Below are 25,054 nucleotides of genomic sequence, written 5' to 3' on the forward strand. Positions count from 1 at the left end.
ATCAGTGTTTTCAGAGAAAAATAAGAGACCGCATGAGAGATTACTAGCATTATACTTTCTTAACCCTAAAATCCATTTTGGAAATTTTACCGGATAATCAATTGTGTTATTCCTGTATTAAAGACAATATAAATGAGCCTATGGCAAACAGTGTTCCCAATGTTGTACCCACAGGATTTTAACTTACAGAGGTGACTGAGTAACAACATGGAGAGGCTAATGCCATTGAAAGATTTTATTACATTTCTCAAGGGAAGGGGACATTTCACACAATGCAAGCCCACATGGAAAATACCAGATTTGGGGTAGGAGGCAGAAGCAGGAGCAAAGGAGAAAGCTTAGACCAGACCCTTTATAGAGATACCTGCAGGAAAGGCAAGGCAGAACAAGGTAAAAGGGGTTATAATTGGTTAATTTGCATAATCCTGGTGGGCCTTGGGCTATAAAGTTGGTCTCTAGTTTCCTGGTACCTGAGTTAATTCAGGGCAGAAGAAATGTTGGCTGGTATGTAGGAGTTAGATAAGGAGGTAGTTGGGGCTGTAGGCTCCTTGAGATTGGCTGATCTGTCGATGAGAGGTTGAGCCCTATCCTGAAGAATTGGCCAGCCCTGAAAGGGGCAGCTTCTCCATGGCCAGCAAGGCCTTCAGGATGTCAGAATATCACAAAATACAGAAAATAAAAAACCTGACTAATAGAAGTGGAAATAGAAAAATAGAAATGTGTGTTTTATAACTCCTGATATATAACCTGGTGATTGAGGAAATATTCCACAAAGATGGACAATAATAATAAGCTTATGCCATTATAATTTACACCTAAGTTAATACCTTTTCCTTTGACATGACCTGGTTTATAAACAAAATACTCCATATTATGCTTCCTATAAGAAATGTCTTACTGTAAGGTGAATGATCTTTCCATTTTGTGTTATGATAAGATATATAGTGTGGCGGCCAGTGCGACAACATGACCTGGGTCGAGAGGGTAAGAGGATGGTGAGACGAAGATGAGATGTAGAGAGATGGGGACAGGAGGGACACAGTGGATGATGTCCAAGCAGGGCCAACTTTATTACGAAGTGTGCACGATTATATAGGAAGCAGAAACACTTAGGGGAGACTAACCGCCCATCACATACCAAAAATACTTTCTCCAGGCTCTTGTTTACCAGTTCCCTTAGGTTAAACACGCAGACATCCTGCCACCAACATGTTGCTTACTTATAGAGAAGTTCCCTATTGATGAAGGGACTGAAGAAGGGCGCCAGGTGCATTTTATGGCCCATGCAAGAACAGCAAGGTCCAGGCATGGATTTAAGACTTAGGCCTGCGTTGTCCTGTTCCTGATAAGCCTCAGTGGGTAGCCAAGTAGGCGATCATGAGACTCATAGCACAGACCCTTTCTCAGAACTACTCAACCTTTCCATTGCTGAGGTTGCTTAACCCCTTAATGTCAGGAACACGCAAGTCAGGGCATGATTTGGCTCCTATCTCAAGCTTCTGAGTGGTTTCCCACATTATTGGATACAAACATCTTTACCTTAATATTTATGCTATATGAAAGTCAAATTAAAGTGGCTGTATTCGGGCGCCTGGGTGGCTCAGTGGGTTAAGCTGCTGCCTTCGGCTCAGGTCATGATCTCAGGGTCCTGGGATCGAGTCCTGCATCTGGCTCTCTGCTCGGCAGGGAGCCTGCTTCCTCCTCTCTCTCTGCCTGCCTCTCTGCCTACTTGTGATCTGTCTCTGTCAAATAAATAAATAAAATCTTTAAAAAAAAAAAAAGTGGCTGTATTCATGAGCATTGTTTGAAGAGACCTAGAAGTGAGCAAGAAAATAATAGGTTATGCAAAGATCTATTAGAATGGCATATATTTCTTGTAATGGAAATTTGAAGTTCATATTAACAATGAGTCAGGACCCCCCTACCAAAAAAAAAAAAGAAAGTGCCAGGATATGCTAAATCTCTTAGGCAGTAATGACTGTTTTAGCTGGTAGAAGGAAAAAAAACAAAAAACAAAAAACAAAAACTTTACAAGCAAATTTTATTTAGTAGTCACAAAATAAGTAGGATGTAAATGAACCAATATTTCATTCTCCTCTAAATGAAGTAGAAAATAGTCCTGATAACTGCATAAGACACAGGAAAAATATTATACTTCTCTGTAATAGTGTGATAGCTTCTGGAAGAAATTCTAAATAATTAAGAGTTTGTGACCTGTTCATTTATCATCAGAAGTCCAACTTTATTTTTTTTTCCCAATTTATTTATTTTCAGAAAAACAGTATTCATTATTTTTTCACCACACCCAGTGCTCCATGCAAGCTGTGCCCTCTATAATACCCACCACCTGGTACCCCAACCTCCCACCCCCCCGCCACTTCAAACCCCTCAGACTGTTTTTCAGAGTCCATAGTCTCTCATGGTTCACCTCCCCTTCCAATTTACCCAAATTCCCTACTCCTCTCTAACGCCCCTTGTCCTCCATGCTATTGGTTATGCTCCACAAATGAGTGAAGTCCAACTTTAAACTACTAAGTTAAACAAGCAAACCCAAAAAAGACCCGAAAAGCAAACCCCCCAAAAAAACAACAACAAAAATACAAAAATACACATGCAGGAAAAAAAAATCCCAAATCCAAAAAACAAGCAATTAAACTTTTGTAGGATGAAAGGTATTTTAATACCTCAGGAAGCAAGAGAAAAAATACCTGTGAATGAAAAAAGGAGGAAATATTAAAGGAATGAGTATAGATTTTGGATAGAAACAACTAAACCAATGTGTTCAGAGGTGTTCAAAGGCATTCAAAATTGCAGGCAATGAAAATGTGGTCACAGCTGACAGCTTATCCCCTTTGCAAGACTTCTAAAATTGTTATTTGAAACATTGTAATTTTAAACATTGCAATTAATAGTTTTAAAATAATCTAAACTAGATCAATGTAACATCTATAGTTCTTTCAAATCAACTTTTAAGAATCAATTCCTCTTCCTGACATAACTCTTAAACCATACCTAAGGTTTTCAACTTGGGTCTTTATCTGGGTCTTTAAGATTTCTAATTTCTACGTTCTAACTTCAAAATATCTATTACATGTTCATGTGCTTCCTTTGACTGGTGGAATTGCAATTACAAATGCTTTCTCTAAATCATACCATTTACACCAGAGTCAAAAGCTCAAATGGCTGCAGGGGATGAACAGAATACATGAAGGTATGATTAGGATAATAGGAGCAAAGTGATTTGTATTTGCACCAGGTAGAACACTAACTTGCTGCACTGTACAGACCAAATCCAGAACTCCCCATGGCTATTTGCTATTAGCTCATTACCCTGCTTTACACACCACCACCTTGAAAGCTGTGTTATACCAGCTTTGTTAATACCAAAGAGTCATCCTTCCTCTCGAAGAAATATATAATCCTAGAAGAATCAGTAATGAGATTTCTAAAGCAGGGTCTTTGATTCAGAATAAGCACATCACATAAAGTAATGGTGAGGGAACATGTGAGGATATTCACATACTTCTTTATTTGAATGGTTTCTTTGTATCATTATATTGGATAAGAATCTTTAATTAGCCCTTTCTAACCTCAGCTTTCACCAGAAGCACTAAATTTAGTGAACAGTTTTGTCTTTTGAATAGATAAGCCTTAAGAACAAAGCAAAAATCAAAATGTATCATGCTTTATTGCATTAAGAGCACTTAAGACTATAGGTAATAACATTTAAAAACATAACTGAAATTAGGATGTACTACCAATCTGTAATATATTTAAGCTAATATTAATTCACTAAATAAATATTGATTTAGTAGTGTTATATGCCAGATACTATTCTAGGTGCTGAAAATAAAAACTGAGTAAGAACTCCTTGAGAAGCTCATCAAATGGATTTAACAATGTAATTACTTGTATTTAAACAACTAATACTATAAATAAACCCTGTATAAGATCAAATTAGGTAAGTTTTATAAATATCAACTACATTTTTTCACTATTCTCTTACAAACCATGTGTGTGACCTTAGACCTGAATATACCTCTTCTTGTTTATTTTCTCATTTTTAAAAGAGATAGTAATACCCACCCTGAATGCTTTCTGTGTTTTATTTTAAATAAGGCAGTGAGTGTAAAAGCACTTCAAAGAGAACAAAATGCCATGAAAATAAATGTAAGCGAATATTATCAATGGCTGTTTCTTACTTTAGTTCTCACAGTTTATATCTATTTATATATGTATCCATTAACATTATTTATACTTATTTTTAGTACTTGCTCTTTTGACTTTTGCAGTAGAATTAAAAAGCAATTTACCCACCACCATTATAATAATATATATTTTTTAAAGATTTTATTTATTTATTTGACAGACAGAGATCACAAGTAGAGGAGGCAGGCAGAGAGAGAGGAAGGGAAGCAGGCCCCTTTGCTGAGCAGAGAGCCCTACGTGGGACTCCATCCCAGGACCCTGAGATCATGACCTGAGCCGAAGGCAGTGGCTTAACCCACTGAGCCACCCAGGCACCCTATAATAATATTTTTAATCTCTACACTTACCTTTACCAATGAGTTTTAAACTTTCTTATTCTCTTGTGATGATACGGTTCTTTTATAATTAAGATGTCACACCAGTTTAATACTTTCAAAGTGTCTCAGAGACCGACCTATATAATAATAACTAATAATAATTGAAAATAGGGGCCTTATGATCATGTTAATTCTTAGAGCAAATTACCAAAAAAATTAAATATTGTAGGAAAATCATATGCCATACAATTCCATAAGGAAAACTAAAAAGAAAAGATAATATAAGGTCCCCTGGGTGGCTCAGTGGGTTAACCTTCTGCCTTTGGCTCAGATCATGATCTCAGGGTCCTGGGATCGAGCACTGCATCAGGCTCTCTGCTCAGCAGGGAACCTGCTTCCCCCTCTCTCTCTGCCTGCTACTCTGCCTACTTGTGATCTCTCTCTCTGTCAAATAAATAAATAAAACCTTAAAAAAAAAGAAAGAAAAGATAAGATAAAATATTAGAAACAAATCTGGAGGGCTCCTGGGTAACTCAGTCAGTTGCGTGTCCAACTCTTGATCTCAGCTCAGATCTTGATTTCCAGGTTGCGAGTTCAGGTCCTGCGTTGGGCTCCATGTTGGGCATAGAATCTACTAAAAAAAAAAAAAAAACTAGGACAAGAATTTACAAGACAGAATACAATATACAACAGGAAAATAAGAAAATAAGGAAAGGCAGTTTCATTTTCCCTTTAAGAAATAATTACTAAGTTCATTCAATTTGTAAAAATATTAAGTGAAAATTCCCAGTATCTATTAAAATAAATTTTTGCCTTCTTAGAGGCTAAGCATTTCATATTATTATTGAAGGCACATGCTTCACTATGAAGTACATTTCTATTCTTTTATTTGTAAACTCATTCTTACATCAGTTATCATCATTATTTTTTCATTTCATTTTTATAAAAACAATTTAATTGAAATAAACTGCTTTCTTCTCTAAATAACACATTCATCTATCCATGTTTGTCTTCTATTCTTTGTTTTTTAAGTCACTCTTTACCATTTTTACTTTCTTATGTCATAGTAATTATATTTCTCAAATGCCTTTGATCATTATTTGACATTATTAAGAATAGGATTAAAAATAAGGACTTTATGGATTTGTAGTGCAGTTTTATATAAAATTCATTTCACTTGCAATATTATTTCTGCTACATATAGATTAATTATGAAATACATTTCCCATGGTTAATGTAAGAGCAACTCAGTAAATTAAGACTCTGATACAGGAACTTTAGAGAGAAATGAGAACTCTCTCCACCCCACCACCACCAAACGTGTCTACCCAATACAGTGTAGCCTGAAGTGGCACATATCTTCAATATACCAGTGGCAATTACTCAGTGATGAATTACAGGACTTGTTTTGCTGTAAGAATGATCTTCTGATAAAGTGTATCTACAATTCCACATTTAAGAATGTGTTTTTTCTTTTTCTTTTTTTTTTTAAAGAGTTTTTTTTTTTTTTTTTTAGATTTTATTTATTTATGTATCAGAGAGAGAGGGCGAGAGAGCAAGCACAGGCAGACAGAGTGGCAGGCAGAGGCAGAGGGAGAAGCAGGCTCCCTGCAGAGCAAGGAGCCCGATGCGGGACTCGATCCCAGGACGCTGGGATCATGACCTGAGCCGAAGGCAGCTGCTTAACCAACTGAGCCACCCAGGCGTCCAACAAGTGAAATAGAGGAACTAAAGAAGAGAATCTGAATGCATACCAGAGAAAATAGTTTTGCATTACCTAACAGGAACAATGTGAAATATTTCTAAAGTTATCTCACCAGTAAGATAGCCTTGTGTGAGGTTTTAAGGAATACCTGATTTCACCAATAGTAGAATTACTAGATCAATTAAGATCCTCAAAGTATATACCTTTGTGTACTAGAACAGAACAGCAGTCAGGAAGGCTGGAAGATCTATTTTGCCCCAAACTGTTTTTATAATTTCTGGGTCTTAAATTCTGCCTTACAGAGATATCGAGAAAATATTTCCAAGTCATAATAGAGGTTTCTTTCTCCTTTTTAATCTTTACTTCATTATTCTTTCTCCTGTTCAAAGACACAGGCACTCAAGTATTTCATAGAGAGGAAAACCACGTTAGGCAATAGAGAGCAAAATAAGGTAATGTTAATGTGAGTTGCAAAATATATAAAGTAGATACTTGAAGGAATAATTTCGGAGCCACGTACATTTTCCCTTTGCTACCTTCTCAACCTTGTCTAGCCAAGATGTTAAACTAATCTGGGCTGAAGTAAGGAGGAAAAGAAAATCATAGGGTTAGGAAATGGAAGATATTCCTAAGAAAAGAAAAGGAAAAAAAAAAAAAACTGGGCCTATTTCCTGATCCCTAGGAAAACAACCCCTACAGAATTATAGAACGTGAGAGAAGATACCTAGTTCTTGTTCTAGTTGAACCCAGGAAAGCAACAAAGTCCCCCCTCCATTCTGGAGAGAGAACCACATTATAACCAGTCAAAGAAGACCCAGCCCTGCTGAGTTTCCTACATTCACAGAGTAATTTCCTATATGTCTTAGATAGGACTGGTGGGTCTGAGAACACCTTGCCATCATTCAAAAAGAACATAAGTCCCCAGAGAATAATGGGATAGCAGATATCCCAGATGTTGTTAGTAGATATAAACTATAATGGGCATCTGGACTGATGATGAGAAATGGATATTCTGAAAGCTTCTATTCTACATATGACCCCAAGTAGAACTGTACTGGAATCATACTGGAACTAGAAATCCTAATTTGACTAAAAAACTTTGATTTGGCAGAAAGAAATCAGGTTAACTTAGTGCCAGTAGGTAGAAATTGACTTGAAACAGAAAGAGACACAGAAAAAGAAAAAATGAATTGTATTTTTAGTACACCAGAGGTTGGACTGTGAGAAGTTAGTGTCCATTATAAATATTCTGGATTATATAAATCAGTGCCTCCTCATGCTCTTTTTTTTATTGGAAATATTTTAATGCTCCCTTTTTAATCCTGAATACAGGTTCCTGGATAATACAAACTACCTACATACATAGTTTTTTAAAAATCTGTATCATGTCCTAACTGTAAAATATAAGAGAAATAAAAGTAAATTATAATAATTTGACATGTGCTTTCATATAGGTTTCATATAAAATCTATTAGTGAAGTGAAATGAAGCTGTTATAGTGAAGTGGATAATACCTGTACCAATGTGTAAGGTAATCATGAGTATAATAGCCACAAATATACCTTGATACTGCTGTATTGATTGGAAATTCAAATACCATGAAAAGTGTAACAGTTGATTACATGATTTTTCAAAAAGCTTAAGAAGTCTTGAAAAGTACCAGGCAAAAATGGAAAGTAAATCTCTTCTTGATTTCCATTGTACTTGCATACCTTGAAAATATACTATTTTTACCCTTTCCCACTCTTTGCATTTACCATTGCTCATCCTCTGACAACCTGCCCACTAAAATTCCAGTATTACCCCCAGCCATTTTCTGGTAGCTGTTTTTTTTTTTCTTCTTTTAGTCTTTAGAATCTTTGAAGATAAACTTTTATTGGAATAGAATACACACAAGGAGCATAGACCTTAAGTATAACAACGTGATGAATTTTCACAGAGTTAATACAGGAGTATAATCAACACCCGGGTCAGGAAACATGTTATCAGCACCCACGAAGCTCCTTTTATACTTCCATCACTGTTCCCCCACAAAAGCAACCTCCATTATCACTTTTAACACCATAGATTAATTATGTTGATCTTGAACTATATATATATATATATATATAGAGAGAGAGAGAGAGAGAGAGAGAGAAAGAGAGAGACTCTCATTCAGTGTGTACTCTTCTGTTTCTGGTTTCTTCTAGAAACTGTACTGTCTCTACTGAGCTCTCTGAATTCCTTTTCAACATAATGTAAAATGGTTCTACAATTATACGAGAAGAATAACTATTGTTAAACTTGACACAGGATAAGAATTCTGACTTCAAGACTGAAGTGGGAAAAACAGAGTATCTATGATGTAAGTGTAATATTTATAAATAAGCGATCATAGATTTGTCGCATATCATGTTGAAAAGTGTAGGCTCTCAATCCAACTGCCAGGGTTCCAATACCAGCTCTGGCACTTGACTAGTTTGGTGACCTGGGAAAAATTAGTTTCTCTTAACTTCCTTATCTGTGAAAGAGGGAGAACAATATTTGCTACCTCAAAGTATTGTTGCGTACTAGCTAAGGATATGGCTCAGATTCTTAAACTCTTGTGGTGAATATAACCGAGTTTTAATATCAGATATCTGAGTTTAATCTCATTTTAACCACTTACTTAAATTTCAGGTAAGTCTTTTAATTAGTGTTCTACTTCTTCTTCTACAAGTGGAATATTAATAGTACTAACCTCATAGCTATTGGAAAAATAAAAATGAGTAAATATACATATATGTAGAAGAAATCTTAAAATCTTGTCTTTGGAGAAATCTGTCAGAGGTTATTTTAATTTTTTTTAACAAGTAATGTTCCCATTAAACAAATAATTTGCACAATATTTAGAGAGAAAATTTAATTATACAAGACTGGTAAATTCCTATTTTGTTGTTGTTGTATTTTTTTTAACAATTTAAAATGTTTTCTCATATGAAAGTATTTTACAAATTCTGTAGTTAAAATATTCCAAGTCTGGTGATTAGGTCTCACATTTACAAGGCTTATAGTCAAACAATGACCATCATAGGAAAAGTCCTTTTTTCCCCTCATTTAATTTCAGGAAATATTTGGGAAGGGTATGGAATCACAACAAGAGGTGCCTATGTAGTTCATCATTGAGCATCTGACTCTTGGTTTTGGCTCAGGTCATGATCTCAGGGTGGTGAGATCAGCGCCCTGTATGGGGTCCATGCTCTGGGGGAAGTTGGCTTGAAATTCTCTCCCTCTGCCTCTGCCCCTTCCCCTATCTCTCACCCAGTCTCTCTGGCTCTTTCTCTTTCTTTCTCAATCTAAATAAATAAATAAATAAATAAATAAATAAAATAATCATGTGCAGCACATTTAGAGCTGTGATCTCCTCTAAGGACTTTGCCTGGCCTTACCAGGCTCTAATCTCCTATATTTCATCATTCTCTGGCTCTCAGGGATGTAAACTTATAGTCCTTATCTTATGATCAACATAGCATTTAAACATTCCCAAGTACTTTTGTCTACCAGATCAACGCTCCCATTAGGTTTCTTGTCACTGATTAATAACTTAAGGGCAATCGAAGTTTAATGTGATTCCCCTTATACTACATTTTGAAGATAATATTTAGCATGAAGTTAATCTTAATAAATGTTGAGCCATTATTAGTATCACTGACCCAGTGATATCACTGTCCCGTAGAGGATTGTAGGAAGAGTAAAGACAATTTTAAAAAACAACCTAATTAAACCGTAATAAAAATATCCATTCATTATCAATTGGCCAGACTACAATTTGTTTCCTATAATAGGAAATGCTTGGAGTAAAAGATCCTCAGATTTATCCCAGTGAAAACCTTTCAGGATTACATAATTAGAATATCAGGAGAATTTAGTTATAATCATAAATATAAAATAAATATAGTCAAATTAGGGTAAAAAAGTTAGAAAGACAGGTTTTTTTGGTCTTTTTTTTTTTTGCTTCCAAATCTGATGTTTTCTATCTTATTTAAAGCTGGTTACAGATATGCTGATAAGAAGGATTTTTATGACTACATAAGCAAATCTTTTTAGTTCTTATACAAATTTAATTTCCCTCTAATTCCTTTCTAATAATGAGAAATTTATATGCTTTGCAAACAGAACATTGATATATTTCATTTTTTTAAAGATTTATTTATTTATTTGACAGAAATCACAAGGAGGCAGAGAGGCAGGCAGAGAGAGAGGAGGAAGCAGGCTCCCCGCTGAGCAGAGAGCTTGATTTGGGGCTCTATCCCAGGACCTTGGGATCATGACCCGAGCCGAAGGCAGAGGCTTTAACCCACTGAGCCACCCAGGCGCCGCTGGTATATTTCATTTATATTTAATGGGTTCTAATATGGTCATACTCTGTACTCTATAATCATTTCTGCCTCTACATGATACTAATTGGATCCCTTCTGAAACACATTAGGCCATTTATGCTGTTCTTGTCTTAAAATGTTGCATTTGCCAATTACCTCCTAAAACCCAGAGTTTGCTTTTGTTTATGGTCATTAAATGTACGTCAGCATTTCAGTGTATCAGTAAATAAGGTTCTTTTTCTGATATATTTGCCAAATTTTGCTAGATGTCCTAGCATAGTTAAAAAGAACAAAAAATATTAAGTATAAATAATCTACTTATCAATTCTTTTCTTGTATCAAGAAAATAAAACACAGAAGGCTCTAGAAATTATGCTGTGACTCTGAGGATACAAATATATGGGAAGGAGGTTTAAGCTATTGAGGTGGGAAGGAATTCTAAACAATTAAGAATAAGTACTTTTCAGGGGCGCCTGGGTGGCTCAGTGGGTTAAGCTGCTGCCTTCAGGTCAGGTCATGATCTCAGGGTCCTGGGATCGAGTCCCACATCGGGCTCTCTGCTCAGCGGGGAGGCTGCTTCCCTCTCTCTCTCTGCCTGCCTCTCCATCTACTTGTGATTTCTCTCTGTCAAATAAATAAATAAAATCTTAAAAAAAAAAAAGAATAAGTACTTTTCAGTATCTTTTGAACACAATGTTTTCCCTTTGTCCTTTTGATATAATATATTATATTAATATGTTTTCTAAAGAGGCAATGAAATGTGAGTACTAAAGTCACACTGCCTGGAATTAAATTTTGTCTTCACTATTATTTGTAAATACAATAAAAACTAAACAAAATATTTTTTCTCTTCAGGATTTTATGACATGTCTTTATATATGAGCAGAAATAAAACTATAAATAACAAGATGCAAATACTGTTTAAATATATACACGTATTTTTAGAAATAAAGACTGTAAAGTATATACTTTAATCTCTTCATTGTTTGGCTATCTGACACCAGGTAGACACAATCAGTAGTTTTCTTCTTAGGACTATCCTCAAAAATCTTAGTCATACCAACTAATCCCGTAGTTTCAGCTATTAATGCTATACCTTCAATCCCCAAATCTATCAATCAACATTTGCCTCCAGCTCTCTCTCTATGGCAAGACCTGAATTTTTATAAGTGAAGAACACAGTGAGTGTCACTAGAATATCAAAGCCTTTCTTTCCTAAATCAGAGTCAGCACTCTCGCCTTGGGGAGCTGTCACATCAGGGTGACAGATACAGATACAGAATTTCAGAAATTGGGTCTTTAAGATTCCTCCTGCAGTTGCTTCCCTATTCCTCTTAGATATCTCTCCTTAAAAATCTAACATAATATCTTAAAAATTAACTAGCTCTCCTCGTTATTTTAGTACTTACCTATTTCCTATTTTGTCATTCATTGCAATATTTCTCAGAAAGGGCATTACAGACATTGTGAGAGGGATCTTTATTTTGCAAACACAGATGCTTAGATTTGGAGGGCATTCAGTCTGTCTTCACATACAAGAATTTCTGTTAGATAGTAGAGGGTTGGCACCTGCCTATCTTCCCATTCCAGCATCCCCAGTATGTAGCTTTACTGCCTGCCACATAGAAATAATTCAAAGTTTGTTACTAAATTGAATAAATGTGCTGATGATCGGCACCTATTTCTGATCAGACTACATAACAAACTATTGGAATCCTGTTCATGAATTGTTCTTTCCATCTACATACAGTCCAAGTTCCTCTAACACAGAGATCTTGCCTTTCTCACCAACTTGATAACTCTGGTGTCTCTTGAAATTAGTCAGACGTTGGTATTGTAAAGTTTTAAAGGGGAAAACTGGAAATACAAGATTTAAGAGTGTTGCACTGCTGGGACGACAGAAGAATACGAACACTAAAGCGGGGTGAAGATTTCAGTTTCTTGAACTCAACAGTCCAGTTTTTTCCAAGAACAGGTTGCCTTAGCAACGTCGTGGAACGCGGCTCTAGCCGCGTCTATCTCCCGCCCCTCGCCACGCCTCACTCTGCGCCCGCCTACTCTGTGCTCTTACTTCCGCCCCAACCTGCCAGCTGGGACCTAGAGTCCTGCCGTTTCTGCCCACATTTATATTGCCTGACTGAAAATACGACAGAATATAACCGCAGTTAGAAATACTTTCCTTAATACTATCCATGCTTTAGTCTCAGGACTTAAAATGTAAAATCATTTGCTCTTTGTGAGTTGGAGGCTCCTATTGGCACGAATGAGAGGAACCTATTTTCAGGCACTGCCTTAGACGACAGCAACTTTGGAGGCCCCCAGATTGCTGAGGGAGACGTGGCCCTGAGCGGGGCGCTACGTTCCCGGGCTGAGCGGAGGAAGTGGGAGTCCACGCGGAATTGGTTGGGGTCTCCTCCCGGAGCGGCCTCACCATGTAAGTGTTTGCTGACCCTGATCCCAATCCCTGGTCCCGCTCCACGACTTTAACTCTCTCCCGCTCTCCTCCTCAGGTCGAAGGTTTCTTTTAAGATCACGCTGACGTCGGACCCGCGACTGCCTTACAAAGTGTGAGTAGCCTGGCGGCCGTGGGCCTTGGCGACTGGGGGCGGAGGGTGGGGACCAGGCTGGCCTTCAGATCCTCTCCCGCCCCAGCAGGCTGTATCCCGTCCCTTTCCTCCCTCCTTCGCTCTTCCTGAAACCTCCCCCATCCCGCCCGAGCCTGAAAGGAGACATCCGGCGCCTGCCCCGCTGAGTGTCCACTTCCCTCGGTGCGAAGGAGCAGGGGCGTGTGACGGGAACGTTGCTGCTGATAGGTGACCTGTCCTCGGGACTCCATGGGTGGGTTTTGGAGCTGGAGGACGTGTAGACGGCTCTGATAAATTGCTGTGTTCCTTAAAGGAGTCCTGATTGGAAAGGCCTTTTGCCGCTTTGACCAGCTGTTACAGGAAGTAGGGAAGACAACCCAGTTGAGAGTCTGTAGTTACTCGAACGTTTATCACTGTCCGGCTTCTGATTCCTCTGTGGGTGACTCAACAGTCGGGCGTCACAAAGTAATGAGCCTCAAGTCATACACTTCGTATGTTGGGATTTAATAAAGTGTGATTAGCAGATCCGGGAAATGCAGACATAGGCCAGTTACTCCACGCGAGGCCCTTTTTTCTCCTTTAGCAGTTGAATGATGGTTTGGCACAGGTTTAACTACGTAGTCATCCGGAATTTTCTTAGGTAAACATGATTGAGGTTATTGCATCTGGAAGTCGCATAAAATGCAGCAAAAGACAAGACTTGAGTAGGATTTTAGGCATAATTAATACAACTAATACTGAGACCTCCTTAACCATACTGTTAACAGTTGTCATCGGCCTCAGTGACTTAACTCTCTGTGACCCCTACAATGCCTACCCTGAAGCTTCTCCCCCCCCCCCCCCCCCCCCCCCCCCCGCCCACATGAATCTTTTTCACCTTATCTCACATATTCACATTTACAGGCTAAAACCTTAAGGTCTTCAGTAACTGCTCCAGCTATGGTGTCATTTTTAAATAGGCTCTTGTGAATGACTACATTGTCTTCTTGTATCTAATGTGCTCTAATATTTCTTCTGTAAAAGAAAAAATGTTTCTTTTAATTCATTGATCAGACTGCTTTTTACATCTGCCACTATTCTCTTCCCCTGCTTTACCCAGTTCTTTTTCTAACTCTCGCAGAGTCCATGGTCCACTGTGTCTGGTGGTCCACTGACCTCATCTCTGGTGTCCTCCTCTCCTCAGTGTGTTTTGCTTGGTGAAACACCAACTCTGAACATGCAGCTGCTGTGATCTCTGTACATAGCTGAATGTCTTTAGAGAAAATTACACAGTTAGGCTGATGGATTTTGTGTAAAATTCATAACTGTGCTCAGTAGTACCTAACGCTCTGCTATAGTTCCCAAGTTTGCTTATTTTTCTTTTCATTCTCTATGAGGATTAAAAAAAAAAAAAAAAAAAAGTCTTCATACTTTCCACAGTGCTTTTCCCTTTCTCTGAAGCTATTAGAGGAAAATTTGTCTTTCCATCATCACATATGTGAAGCTACTACTATGTCTATAAACCCATAATTTCTGTCCACCATCCCGTGAGAAAGGATAACCTGACTTCATTCCTATGAAAAGCCAGCTGTACCACTTGGGCTCTAGGTATCGTCTATTTTAGTCTTCTCAAGATTAAAGTAGATGGAGTCCAGAGATCCCTGTCTCCTCATCATCTTTGATTTCTCCCTTTATACTGGGTTATTCTCATCACCATATAAATATCTAAGAAAAAAGTAAGGTGGAGGGAGAAAGGACAGAGCAGGGCAGCAGTAGTATCTGTAAGAGTGCCTGGAACTTTGTACCAGTTCAGTTAATATTGGTGACTGAATAAATATGATAAGCATACCTACTGTTTGTTGTTTATGTAGTATGTGTGTATGTATAATCTGTGTATGGGTGTGTGTGTATATAAAATAGGTATAATGTGTGCATGTATGTAAGGTTAATATGCTGTGTATCCTATTCAGAGTAATTGGTAACTAGTACTTGAGTACTGTTAAATGCAATTTTTTAAAAATTGTGGGAGAACACACTTTGACTTTTTAGTATCACTTTTCACTTGCCAAGCCAGTGAATGTGTGCTTTGATTTAAAAAAAAAAAAAAAAAAAAAAAATCCCTTGAGTTTCTAACATTACTAATAGTTGAATTCTAAAAAGGATGTTAACAGTTCCAGATTTATTCTGGGGGATGTCAGAGTTTTTATTGTTTGTTTTGTCTTTTGTTTTTTCATAAATTCACTCTTGGTAGTGCCATTAGGTTATAGAAATGTTAAATCAAATGAATATATGGGATGAATTAAATATACCTTTGACTCTCTCAGTCTGATTCACGCTTCTTCTACTGGAAGTCATTATAATGTGTTGTGGTAGCTAGTGATTTTTATATTCAGTAATCTATAACTTATTGAAGAAATGGGACACATCCCTAAGGTATTACATGATAATTTATTAAAACGTTAAAGCACAATATGGTGGTGACAAGTATTCAAAGAGAAGTGTTAGATTGCCAGCCATTTCTCTGCTTTAAAGATAATCTGTTTTACAGTCTTGAATCATTTTTATTTATTTCACGTTAGGAATTTTTTTTTATATTTTTTTAACCTCTTTCTGTGTTTTTAAGTGTTCTCTTGGGGTATAATGTCAATTCTGTTTTCAGTTTTTAAATTGGAAAATTCATACAGATTGACTATTTATCAGTAATCTTTCGTATACTTGACACTGTACAAGTTAATAACAAAATCACACATTACATCTCCAAAATGTTATTTCAGATTGTTTTAAGCCCTTTTTTCTAATGATGATATAAAGGTAGAAAGTCACTTCACATTTTATCATAGTAAACATATTATTTTCATAATTTAATCTATTATTTCAGACTTGATTATTAAAATCTAGAAACACTAGAAGGTTCCTGAAGAGGTTAAGCTAGACTCTTTACAATGAAAATGGTGACTTTGATGCATCAGGTGAAGAGGTATTTGGACTGGAGATGGTAAAGTGGACTGACAGCTAAGGAGAGATTTGACTTTTTGAAATCCATTTCTGGAAACAAGCAGCAGCCTATATACTAGACCTCTCTGTATCAAAATATATTAAGTCTCACCTATATAGTTTAATTTTTAGGTGGAACTGTAGACATCATCTCAGTTACGAAATTAATTGCTTTTTTTTTTTGTCATTTTAAAGTTAATGAACATAGTGTGCAGTCAAAGTAGACAATCTTCAGCCTCAAAAGACAGCTTTGGCCAGCTTCTACTACATTAGCCAAAATAAGGAACGAGGGGCTTTAAGAATAATCAGGTTTTTGTTTTTTTTTTTAATATTTTATTTATTTATTTTGACAGAGAGAGGATCACAAGTAGACAGAGAAGCAGACAGAGAGAGGGGGGAAGCAGGCTCCCTGCTGAGCACAGAACCCGATGCGGGGCTCGATCCCAGGACCCTGAGGTCATGACCCGAGCCGAAGGCAGAGGATCAACCCACTGAGCCACCGAGGCACCCCTAAGAATAATCAGTTATTAAAAAAATTCTTTTTCATTCTTCTTGCAGACTTAGTGTTCCTGAAAGTACACCTTTCACAGCAGTCTTAAAGTTTGCAGCAGAAGAAGTAAGTATAGAAATTAGAACAACCTGTGTGGAATGTAGTTTTGCGGTATCTTTTTCAAAAGTCTGGGGGCACCTGGATGGCATAGTCGGTTAAGTGTCTGACTGAGTTTCAGCTCAGTTTGGTCTTAGGGTCTTGTGATCACGCCCCAGGTATGCTTGAGTTTCTCTTTTCTTCTCCCGCCTGCTCTCTCTTTCTCTCAAATACATCTTTAAAAAAAAAAAAAAAAGTCTAAATTTTGCACGTACTTTAACCCAGCACATCCATGTGAATTCATTACTAGGTTCATGCTATCAAAGAGTTAAGCCCTACTTACCAATGTAAGTGAAAGTTAAGATTTATAGAAGTAGGATGAATGAGTTAAACAAATCTCTATTTAATGCAACAATTAAAAATTATAAGGAAAGGTTTGAGGATATGGGAATTTTTTAAACCAGCAAATCATTTTACAGTGTAATCTGTAAACCTGTTTTTACTCATTTTGATTAAAGAATTAGAAATTTCTTAATGTCTTTCTCATATTTTTCAAGTTTTCTGTTTGAGCCTGTCAACTGCACAGTCTTTTAAAACATTCTTAGGTTTTTGGTTCTAAAAAAAAAGATTTTTTTTTTTTTTTTATCCAGAGTTACCAGATGCATCCATAAAACAACTCTTTGGGCATAACACTACAAGAGTAGCTTGGTCTGGTGGAAATAGCACAAAAATGTGATTTGAGAGATTTAACTGCGTCATTAATTATCTGTATAACATGGACAAGCCTCTTAATTTCTCTTTTCTTCAAATTTCATATTCTGTAAAATTGGAGTAATTAATATCTATCTTTCCTGTCTGATTAAATGATTTTGAGGAAAAATATAATTGCCTTTATGGTATTTTGTGAAGTTGAAAGTGCTGTACAAATCTAGAGTAACTCAAATCCAAATGCCAAATGTTTTGATTCAGAGTCTTCAAAAAAGTTTATAGTCACAGAATAATAATTTTAGTACCTAAATAAACTAGCTTAATCCATAGTCCTATCCTGAATTTAAGCTATTAATGGAAAATCAGTCAACCCATCAGTATTTACAGAGAGATATTGTCCAGGACCACTAACATTATTTATCATTCCTTCAGAATTAAACTGAAAAGTGGTAGTACTTGTTTTATAGTCAGTGTTTATCTTTTTCACCCATGTAGAATAATTAAAAAGAAAAAAAAAGAATAACTTAAAAGAGCTAGGAAACAGCATTAGCATTACTTTCTGCTGCACAGATCACCTGCAGGAAACTTTCCTAGCCCTGGGGAATAGGAGAGGTCCCACAAATTACAATGTAAAAAGTAGGTCAATTTGAGTTATCATTAATTTTTTATTATTATATTTTGTAGTTATATATGTTTTTTGTAAGGCAAAGGCATTGTGATCTTGGTCTTCTAGTAAAAGTATAAAAAATAACAGACCTGCAATAGAATATAAACTTACAAATTTCACATTACTGCGTATATTTATTGAGGTTTTAGTATCGCTTATAACTTACAATTTGTGGGTACTATACATTTAGAAAGGTTATGACTTTGAGGCAGCAATGAGAGGGCCTTTCATAAGATGAGACATAGGCTCTTACAGTGAAGACAAGTGTTGACAAACTGAACCTGTGGATTTAAATTCCTAATAAAATATTTTTTAAAAAAATAAGAAAATTCCCCAATAGGACTAAGAATTAGTTTGAGTAAGTGTAAGTAGTGAGTTGTCAAAAACCCGAGAATAGCCTTTTAACATACTAAATTAAAAGATTAGGGGGGTCTGAGAAAGGAAAGAAATGAAAATTTAGGAGCATGAAATACTTTGCATCCAGAAGAAAACTTGTCAGTAGTGTAGCATGAACATAATAGTTGCTGAATTTTACATCACTAGTGATGCTTCCCCAGATGTCTGCTTAACTGTTGCTTCTACATTCTGGAAAAGGGAAAAATTATGTCAGCAGTTGCTTATTTTTAATGTTCATAAATACGCTGCCACTATATGGCTGTGACTAAAAATGCCTAGCTTATCCTAAAATGGACATAATCAAAGAATAAGATACCCAGTAGGGTACCTAGAAACTTTGTAATGCTCAAGTTTTAGAAATCTGAGGTGTCCTATAATTAATTTGGGTATTTGCTCGAAGTTTTATTAAGTATTGCAATCTCTATAAATAATTCTTGAAGTATTTTAATGTTAAAGCATATTTTGAAGTTACTCTAGGTTTATTTAAGTTTTTTTAATTCCTTAAAAGGACATTTACAAATAAAAATGTACTGTCTGGACAGTAAAATTATGTGCTTATTAGGTACATAATCCAGTAACATGTTATGTTCTTGTGCATAAATTTTTAAAAACCTAATTTTTTAATTTATAAATTAAAATAAACTTTTTTAAAAAGTTTAAAGTTTATTAAAATAAACTTCAGTTGTTTTTCCTAACTATGTATATGTGACCATTATAAATACCTGGAGCAACATTTCCCTGAGTACTTTTCCAAGACCACTGGAACCACTGAAACAACAAAAACCATGAAAAACTAGAATCTGTGGCTGAAAGAGTATGGGAAATACTTCATTCACCAAATCCTTCTTGACATTAAATAAACTGTATTAGCTGCAACAAATTTATTTGATCATAAAACTCAACTGTAATATCTATAAAACTAGTCTCTAGCGTAGAAGTACTTAATAAAGATTTGTTAGGTAAATGAATGAACTTACGAGTTAGAAGAATGAATGAACTTATGAGTACATGAACGCATTTTGACAACTGCTGGTCTCTAAGGAATTAAGAGAAGACTTCTCCCTTTAGCTACCAATAAGTTCTATACCACATTTTATTGATTCAGAAAACGCATCTTTTTACACCTCTGGAAGTAGATAAGTGAAGTCTTACTCTCACTATTAGCCATTTAGCAGTCACATAATTGTCTATTGGACATCATCTGCACCTACTTGACCTTAGTTGTTATTTCCTGGTGGCACAATTAGACTATTGCAATCCTGTGAAATCTAAGTCAGCAATACATTCATAGGAGAATTTGAGGAAGGAATGTGAGCTTTGGTTCATCTTCCATTAAACACAAGAGAGCATTTGTTTGACCTTACTGTTTCTATAGAGAAATTTTAGGAATGTTCTAAGCCATTGTTTTATTTTCAGTTAGACAAGAGAGTTATATATTATAAAACTAACATGCCCAAGTCTGAAAGAATATATTTATTGATAGTGTTTTAACTTTTTTGTAATGTTTTATGTCCTAGATGCAGGGAAATGCAGTATTTAGAAAAAGATACTGTTCGTTAAGTGTAAGCCAGTTGTGGTATTTTCTTTGTTGACATTGTCCTAAAAGATAAATCGCATTTAGGATTATAGAGTTGATTTTATGTATCCCATCCTTGCTAACCATCTTTTATAATAAAACTTTATGTATATAAATATATATGTTTACATAAATGTTTATAAAGATAAAAAATATTTTTTTTTCTTTTTCTTCTTTTTAGTTTAAAGTTCCTGCAGCAACAAGTGCAATTATTACCAATGGTAAGAATTCATTTTAAAACTATTACTTCAGAGCTAGAGAAATTATTTAAAAAGCAAATTAATTAAAATTGACTTAAATACAAAAAACGCCAAAATTTTTATCAACACTTTGGCCTTTTTGTAAACACTAAGTCAAGGTTATTGTTCAAAATGAGCTCTCTTCAATTCTTTATGCTTCTGGTATAGTATAGCACTTCACAGTATCTGTGTCCTTACCAATTCATGCCAAATTATTAGTAAAAATTACCTTTCCCTTTATTTAACAAGGTGCATTGTTTTTTAATAAGTTGTAGGTACTTTTTGAATATAGGAAGTTAAATGGCAGAGTACCTTTGCTGTAGCATTTTATTGCTTTCCTGCAGTAAACTATTTCTTACAAGCTTGAAATAATGAGGATTTTATTCAATTAGATCTACAGTTTAAATTCTGAATATCTTAGAATACAAGTAATAATTGTGATGATTTATATATGACAGAATTTCTCATTCTGAAACATTCCGTATGCTGTCAAATTGAGGTGTTTCTCTACCTGAAAAGAAAGCCAGTCTACTTTTTGGAAAGTTTTAGGTTTACAAATGAGCTATTAAGAAAATGCTTTGTAAACTTTCATCAGATGTCACTGCAACTTGAATTAAATGACTTTGTGGGCTCTCCTGGCCTTAAGATTTTATGCCTCGGGAGCAATGTGTAAATGATTAAGGACATACCTGAGGTACTTTTGACTGTATTTTTCACTGGACGTTGTGTGATAGAATACACTGTCTTCTGTGGAATTTATCAGGATCATGGCATCGACAGCTGTTCTTGTCCAATTCAGCAGTGTGTGTAAGTGGGTAATAGTAATGGATTTCAATCGGTAACTTAGCTGAAAGATTTGTCATTCCTGTTTTTAGATTTAAATTGTTTGGCTTATGCCTATATATCCCATAGCAGCAAATCTCTTATTACTGTTAAACCATTTTAGCTTTAGAAATAAACAATATAAATAATTTTATGACTTACTTTCTAGATGGAATAGGAATAAATCCTGCCCAGACTGCTGGTGAGTATTCATCTGAAACTCATGAAGGTGTGGGTGGGGCTGTGCATGTCATTTGATACTGAACATGTGGTTCATTCTGAGTCAACTAGATGGGATTTTTACTGGGATAATAGTTATTTTTTAGGGATTATATAGGAGTCCTTAGCTATGTCTCTGAGCAATAATTTATTTCCTTGGGGGTATCAGATAAATATATGCTTTCGGCTATAAGGAAGAGAAAACCTCACTAATAAGCATTAAAGGTGTTTAATACATGGAACAAAAAGTGATGGTAAGATCATACTCTTATGGGAATAATGATTTTGATAGTACATGAGAAGTGCTTAAAATTTTGCATTATTATCCATAGTATGCATTCAGTATGTGCTAGCTGTTAACCATTCTTTTTAAAAAGTACAGTCAGTTAATATTTCAGGAGGCTTAGCCCTGAGAGCTTTCAGAGCTTCAAACTTAGTATTACACAGTGCTTGCTGTACGTTGATGTTCTAATAAGCAGGCAAAATAAAAGTAATCTTAAACTTCTTGATAGGTAATTTTGTATTTTTTAGATGCACCTTTTTTTGGCTTATAATCTAATTACAGTGTTTTTATAATTAAGCATACTTTAATGTGATCTCAATTTGAGCAGTAGTTACGTTTAAATCATTCTAAAGTAATTCCATATTATAACAAAATTAAATTGTCCTCGTAAGGCCTTGGAATTGAAATTTAGCCATCTAGAAAATAAAGAGTGATTTAAAATTGTAGTTTGTTTGTTTGTTTGTTTTTACTTAAATCAGTAGTTTTAAGTATATAATCCTTTTTATTAAAAAGATTATTGAAAATATGAAGCATTTTATTGTAGAGATATCTTTAAAATTGGGTTTAAAGGTTTTATTTCTTCTTACTGTAGAAATGTTCAGTAGTTTATATTAATTCGAGTTACTGCTTATTGTAACATGCTGCCTGTTGTATTACCCTTAAAAGTTGAATTGTGCATGTCATGGGCCATGAAGAAAATCTCAGCAAGCAATTGAGCAAAAAGAGGTCAGATCAGGTCGCTAAACTTTGTCATTTGTGGTAATTTAGATTTACTGTTCTTTCTGTCCTTAGATATTTTATTGTATATTGAATTAGCAAGTATTGATGATTAAATTACATTGCTGTTTGCTGAGTGTATATGTTAGCACTTTTGTGGCTAGTGATATTTAACATTTTCAGAAATTTGGTTGGGTTATGTAGATGTGAGAGGAATGGGAACAAGCCTTAAAGCATGGAGTTAGTCTGAAGCTATTTGAGCTTCTGTACCTATTTAGTTTATACTTTTTTGTATCTTCTATTATGATCGTTGTTGGAATGTTAAGATAACTTGTCATTTTTTAAATACATAACTTTGTATTTTGTTTGTTTGTGTAGGAAATGTTTTCCTAAAGCATGGCTCAGAACTGCGGATTATTCCTAGAGATCGTGTTGGAAGTTGTTAATATCTGCTACTTGGGACATAGGATGACCTTTCCAAATAAATATTGGTATTGCTGTAAAACTGAAGTCAGGCATTTAAAACATGATGAAAACACGAGTAGCTGATGAAATAATGAAGGGTGACTCTGTCCCTTCTTGTTATTCGCACGCGTCCTATGAAGAGGGACTGCTATGTGTAGAGGGTACCATCTCCACAGAAGACCATAGTCTGTCATCGCTACCTCACAACACATACAGATAGTTAATTCGGGCTAAGTGGATTATCCAGCTGTGTTTTGTAAGTGGTGGATGCTTCTGATAACCCTTTCTGAGAACATTTGGAAAATTAAAGTTTACTGAATCTTCCTATTTGCGTTAAAAATTTAAATGGACTGCGGGTCATACATGGCAGTTTGCTTGATGGCATCTGACTTGTGCACTTAAAAATAGTTGATTCTTAATTGTATGTTCATGATAAAGGGTATAGACATAACAATGAATATGTAACTATCTTTTTGTCATTTAGGTTTTTTAAAGTTTCAAACTATATCAGAGACCCCAAAATTGAATTTTTTGATCTAGCCCTTATGTGTAAAATTGATGTCCCACACCAAAGAGTTTTAACTATGATCTTGCAGAATCCAGTACTTGGTAAGAATTCAGAATAAAGTAGAACCGTTCTTTGCTGAGTTATGTATCCTTTATCAGTCTCTGAATACAACCTTTAAAACAACCTCAAGAGGTTGTGTTATTGAGGCTAGTATTTCTAAATAACATTCAGGAAAAGGGTATTGGAAAGATCTGGAATTCACAACAGAGCTCTAAGAAATGCTAATTGAAAATGCTGATTATTATACTGATTAAAGACCCAGCATTTAAGGAGGTGTTAAGTTTAGCCACTGAAGTGGTTAAGAAGTGAGGAAGTAGGGAAACCCCAATGACCAGTTTTCTGGTAAGGTGGAAAGAAACAGAAGACACAATGAAGGGGAACAGAAAGCTGTAGGAGAGCATCACAGAACAAGCCAACTGGATCTGCAGAAGTGCAGTGTGTGTTGTGGAGAACTGAAGGGGAAAAGAAAATATATGACATTTCAGAAGGAGCAGAAGGCAATTAGAGAAAGCAAAGTGTAGGCTTTGTCAACACACAGACTTCAGAATTCCCCTTATGATAATCTAAAGAATGATATGCATAAGGGAAGAGTTTATTTACCCTTACAGAGGAAATCAATATCTATGCAGATCTTGAAAAGATGAAAGGAAGGCTCATAGTAATTCAGATCTAGTGCTTGGCCTGCTGTATCCTGGATTGTGAGCTCCCTGGAGGCAGGCTTTGTGTCTGTCATGCTCTTTCTAGACCTGGAAGTGTAATAGGCTTTCAATAAGTACCTGCTGAATTATTCATGAATAAAGTATCTCTTAAGACCAATTTTTATCTAAGTGTGTTTCAATTATATTCCCTGTCATAGGCCCTACTAGTTTCATTGGGAAAAAAAGGTGTAAGGAGATGTAACTAGGTCAGCATCTCAAGGGTGACATTGGTAGTTAAGTTTAAGAAATTAACCAGTTGTTGTCATATATTTGACAAGTGAACAATAAGATTCTAAATCGTGAAGGTAGAAAAGTATGCTTCTAATATTTGGGGAAGTTTTTATTTTTCTAAACAAAACTGATGCTCAAAGACCCCAGGTTTTTTACATCTTTAAGCCTCAGTTAACCAGAAATTTATGAATACCCATTCTGTTAATTTTTAAATTTAGACTTCCTTCATCCTGGTTCCACAACGAAATCTGCCTGCTGTGTTATGTAAGTTACGGTGTCCTGTGCCATAAAGTGATTTGTTTAATATTTTTCTTCTTTGGTTTTGAAAGTTTTGTTGTAGTAAATTAAACACATTTTCCTAAAGAACTGGACATTTTGTTATTAAATAAATGTGATCTGTAAGTTCTTTGTGCAGAATGTTTTGAAGTAATCATATTTTGTTTAAATACATTATTGGTACATAATATTGTATGAAAATACATTTTTCATACTGTAAACTGTATTGTCTACTCTTCATTATTAAATCTCCTGATCAGCATACCTGTTGAGCTGGTGTATCACAAATGTTGCCAAAAAAGGTGGGGGGGGGTGCAAAGAGGATGAATCCCGTAGGTCATAGAAATGAATATATACTTCCAAATGCCAGTCCTTCAGGAATAAAAAAGAGAGATTATAGTAATTGGGTAGGCCAGTAGGTTCCAAACCTAAGTGATTATCAGAGCCACTTAGTTAAAAATAAGGATCTCTAGAAAC

The 25,054-nt window shown here is 35.6% G+C and overlaps 1 protein-coding gene across 1 annotated transcript; it reads left to right on the plus strand.

Annotated features, from left to right (window-relative positions):
* Positions 1 to 12,886: 12,886 nt before the first annotated feature.
* Positions 12,887 to 24,798, plus strand: UFM1 (ubiquitin fold modifier 1). Its single transcript, XM_044249632.1, has 6 exons — positions 12,887 to 13,002; positions 13,079 to 13,135; positions 16,685 to 16,742; positions 20,241 to 20,280; positions 21,290 to 21,322; positions 22,718 to 24,798. Coding segments are annotated over exons 1-6 (258 nt in total). The 5' UTR covers positions 12,887 to 13,000; the 3' UTR covers positions 22,786 to 24,798.
* Positions 24,799 to 25,054: the final 256 nt, after the last annotated feature.

This window comes from Neovison vison, chromosome 5 (genome assembly GCF_020171115.1).
Source record: "Neovison vison isolate M4711 chromosome 5, ASM_NN_V1, whole genome shotgun sequence".
Taxonomy (NCBI): domain Eukaryota; kingdom Metazoa; phylum Chordata; class Mammalia; order Carnivora; family Mustelidae; genus Neogale; species Neogale vison.

What these genes read in the sequence shown, in the direction of transcription:
- UFM1 (XM_044249632.1), top strand. An exon ending in CCGCGACTGCCTTACAAAGT is followed by an intron (nt 13,136 to 16,684) that starts GTGAGTAGCCTG and finishes TTCTTCTTGCAG; the next exon opens with ACTTAGTGTTCCTGAAAGTA. An exon ending in AAATCCTGCCCAGACTGCTG is followed by an intron (nt 21,323 to 22,717) that starts GTGAGTATTCAT and finishes TTGTTTGTGTAG; the next exon opens with GAAATGTTTTCCTAAAGCAT.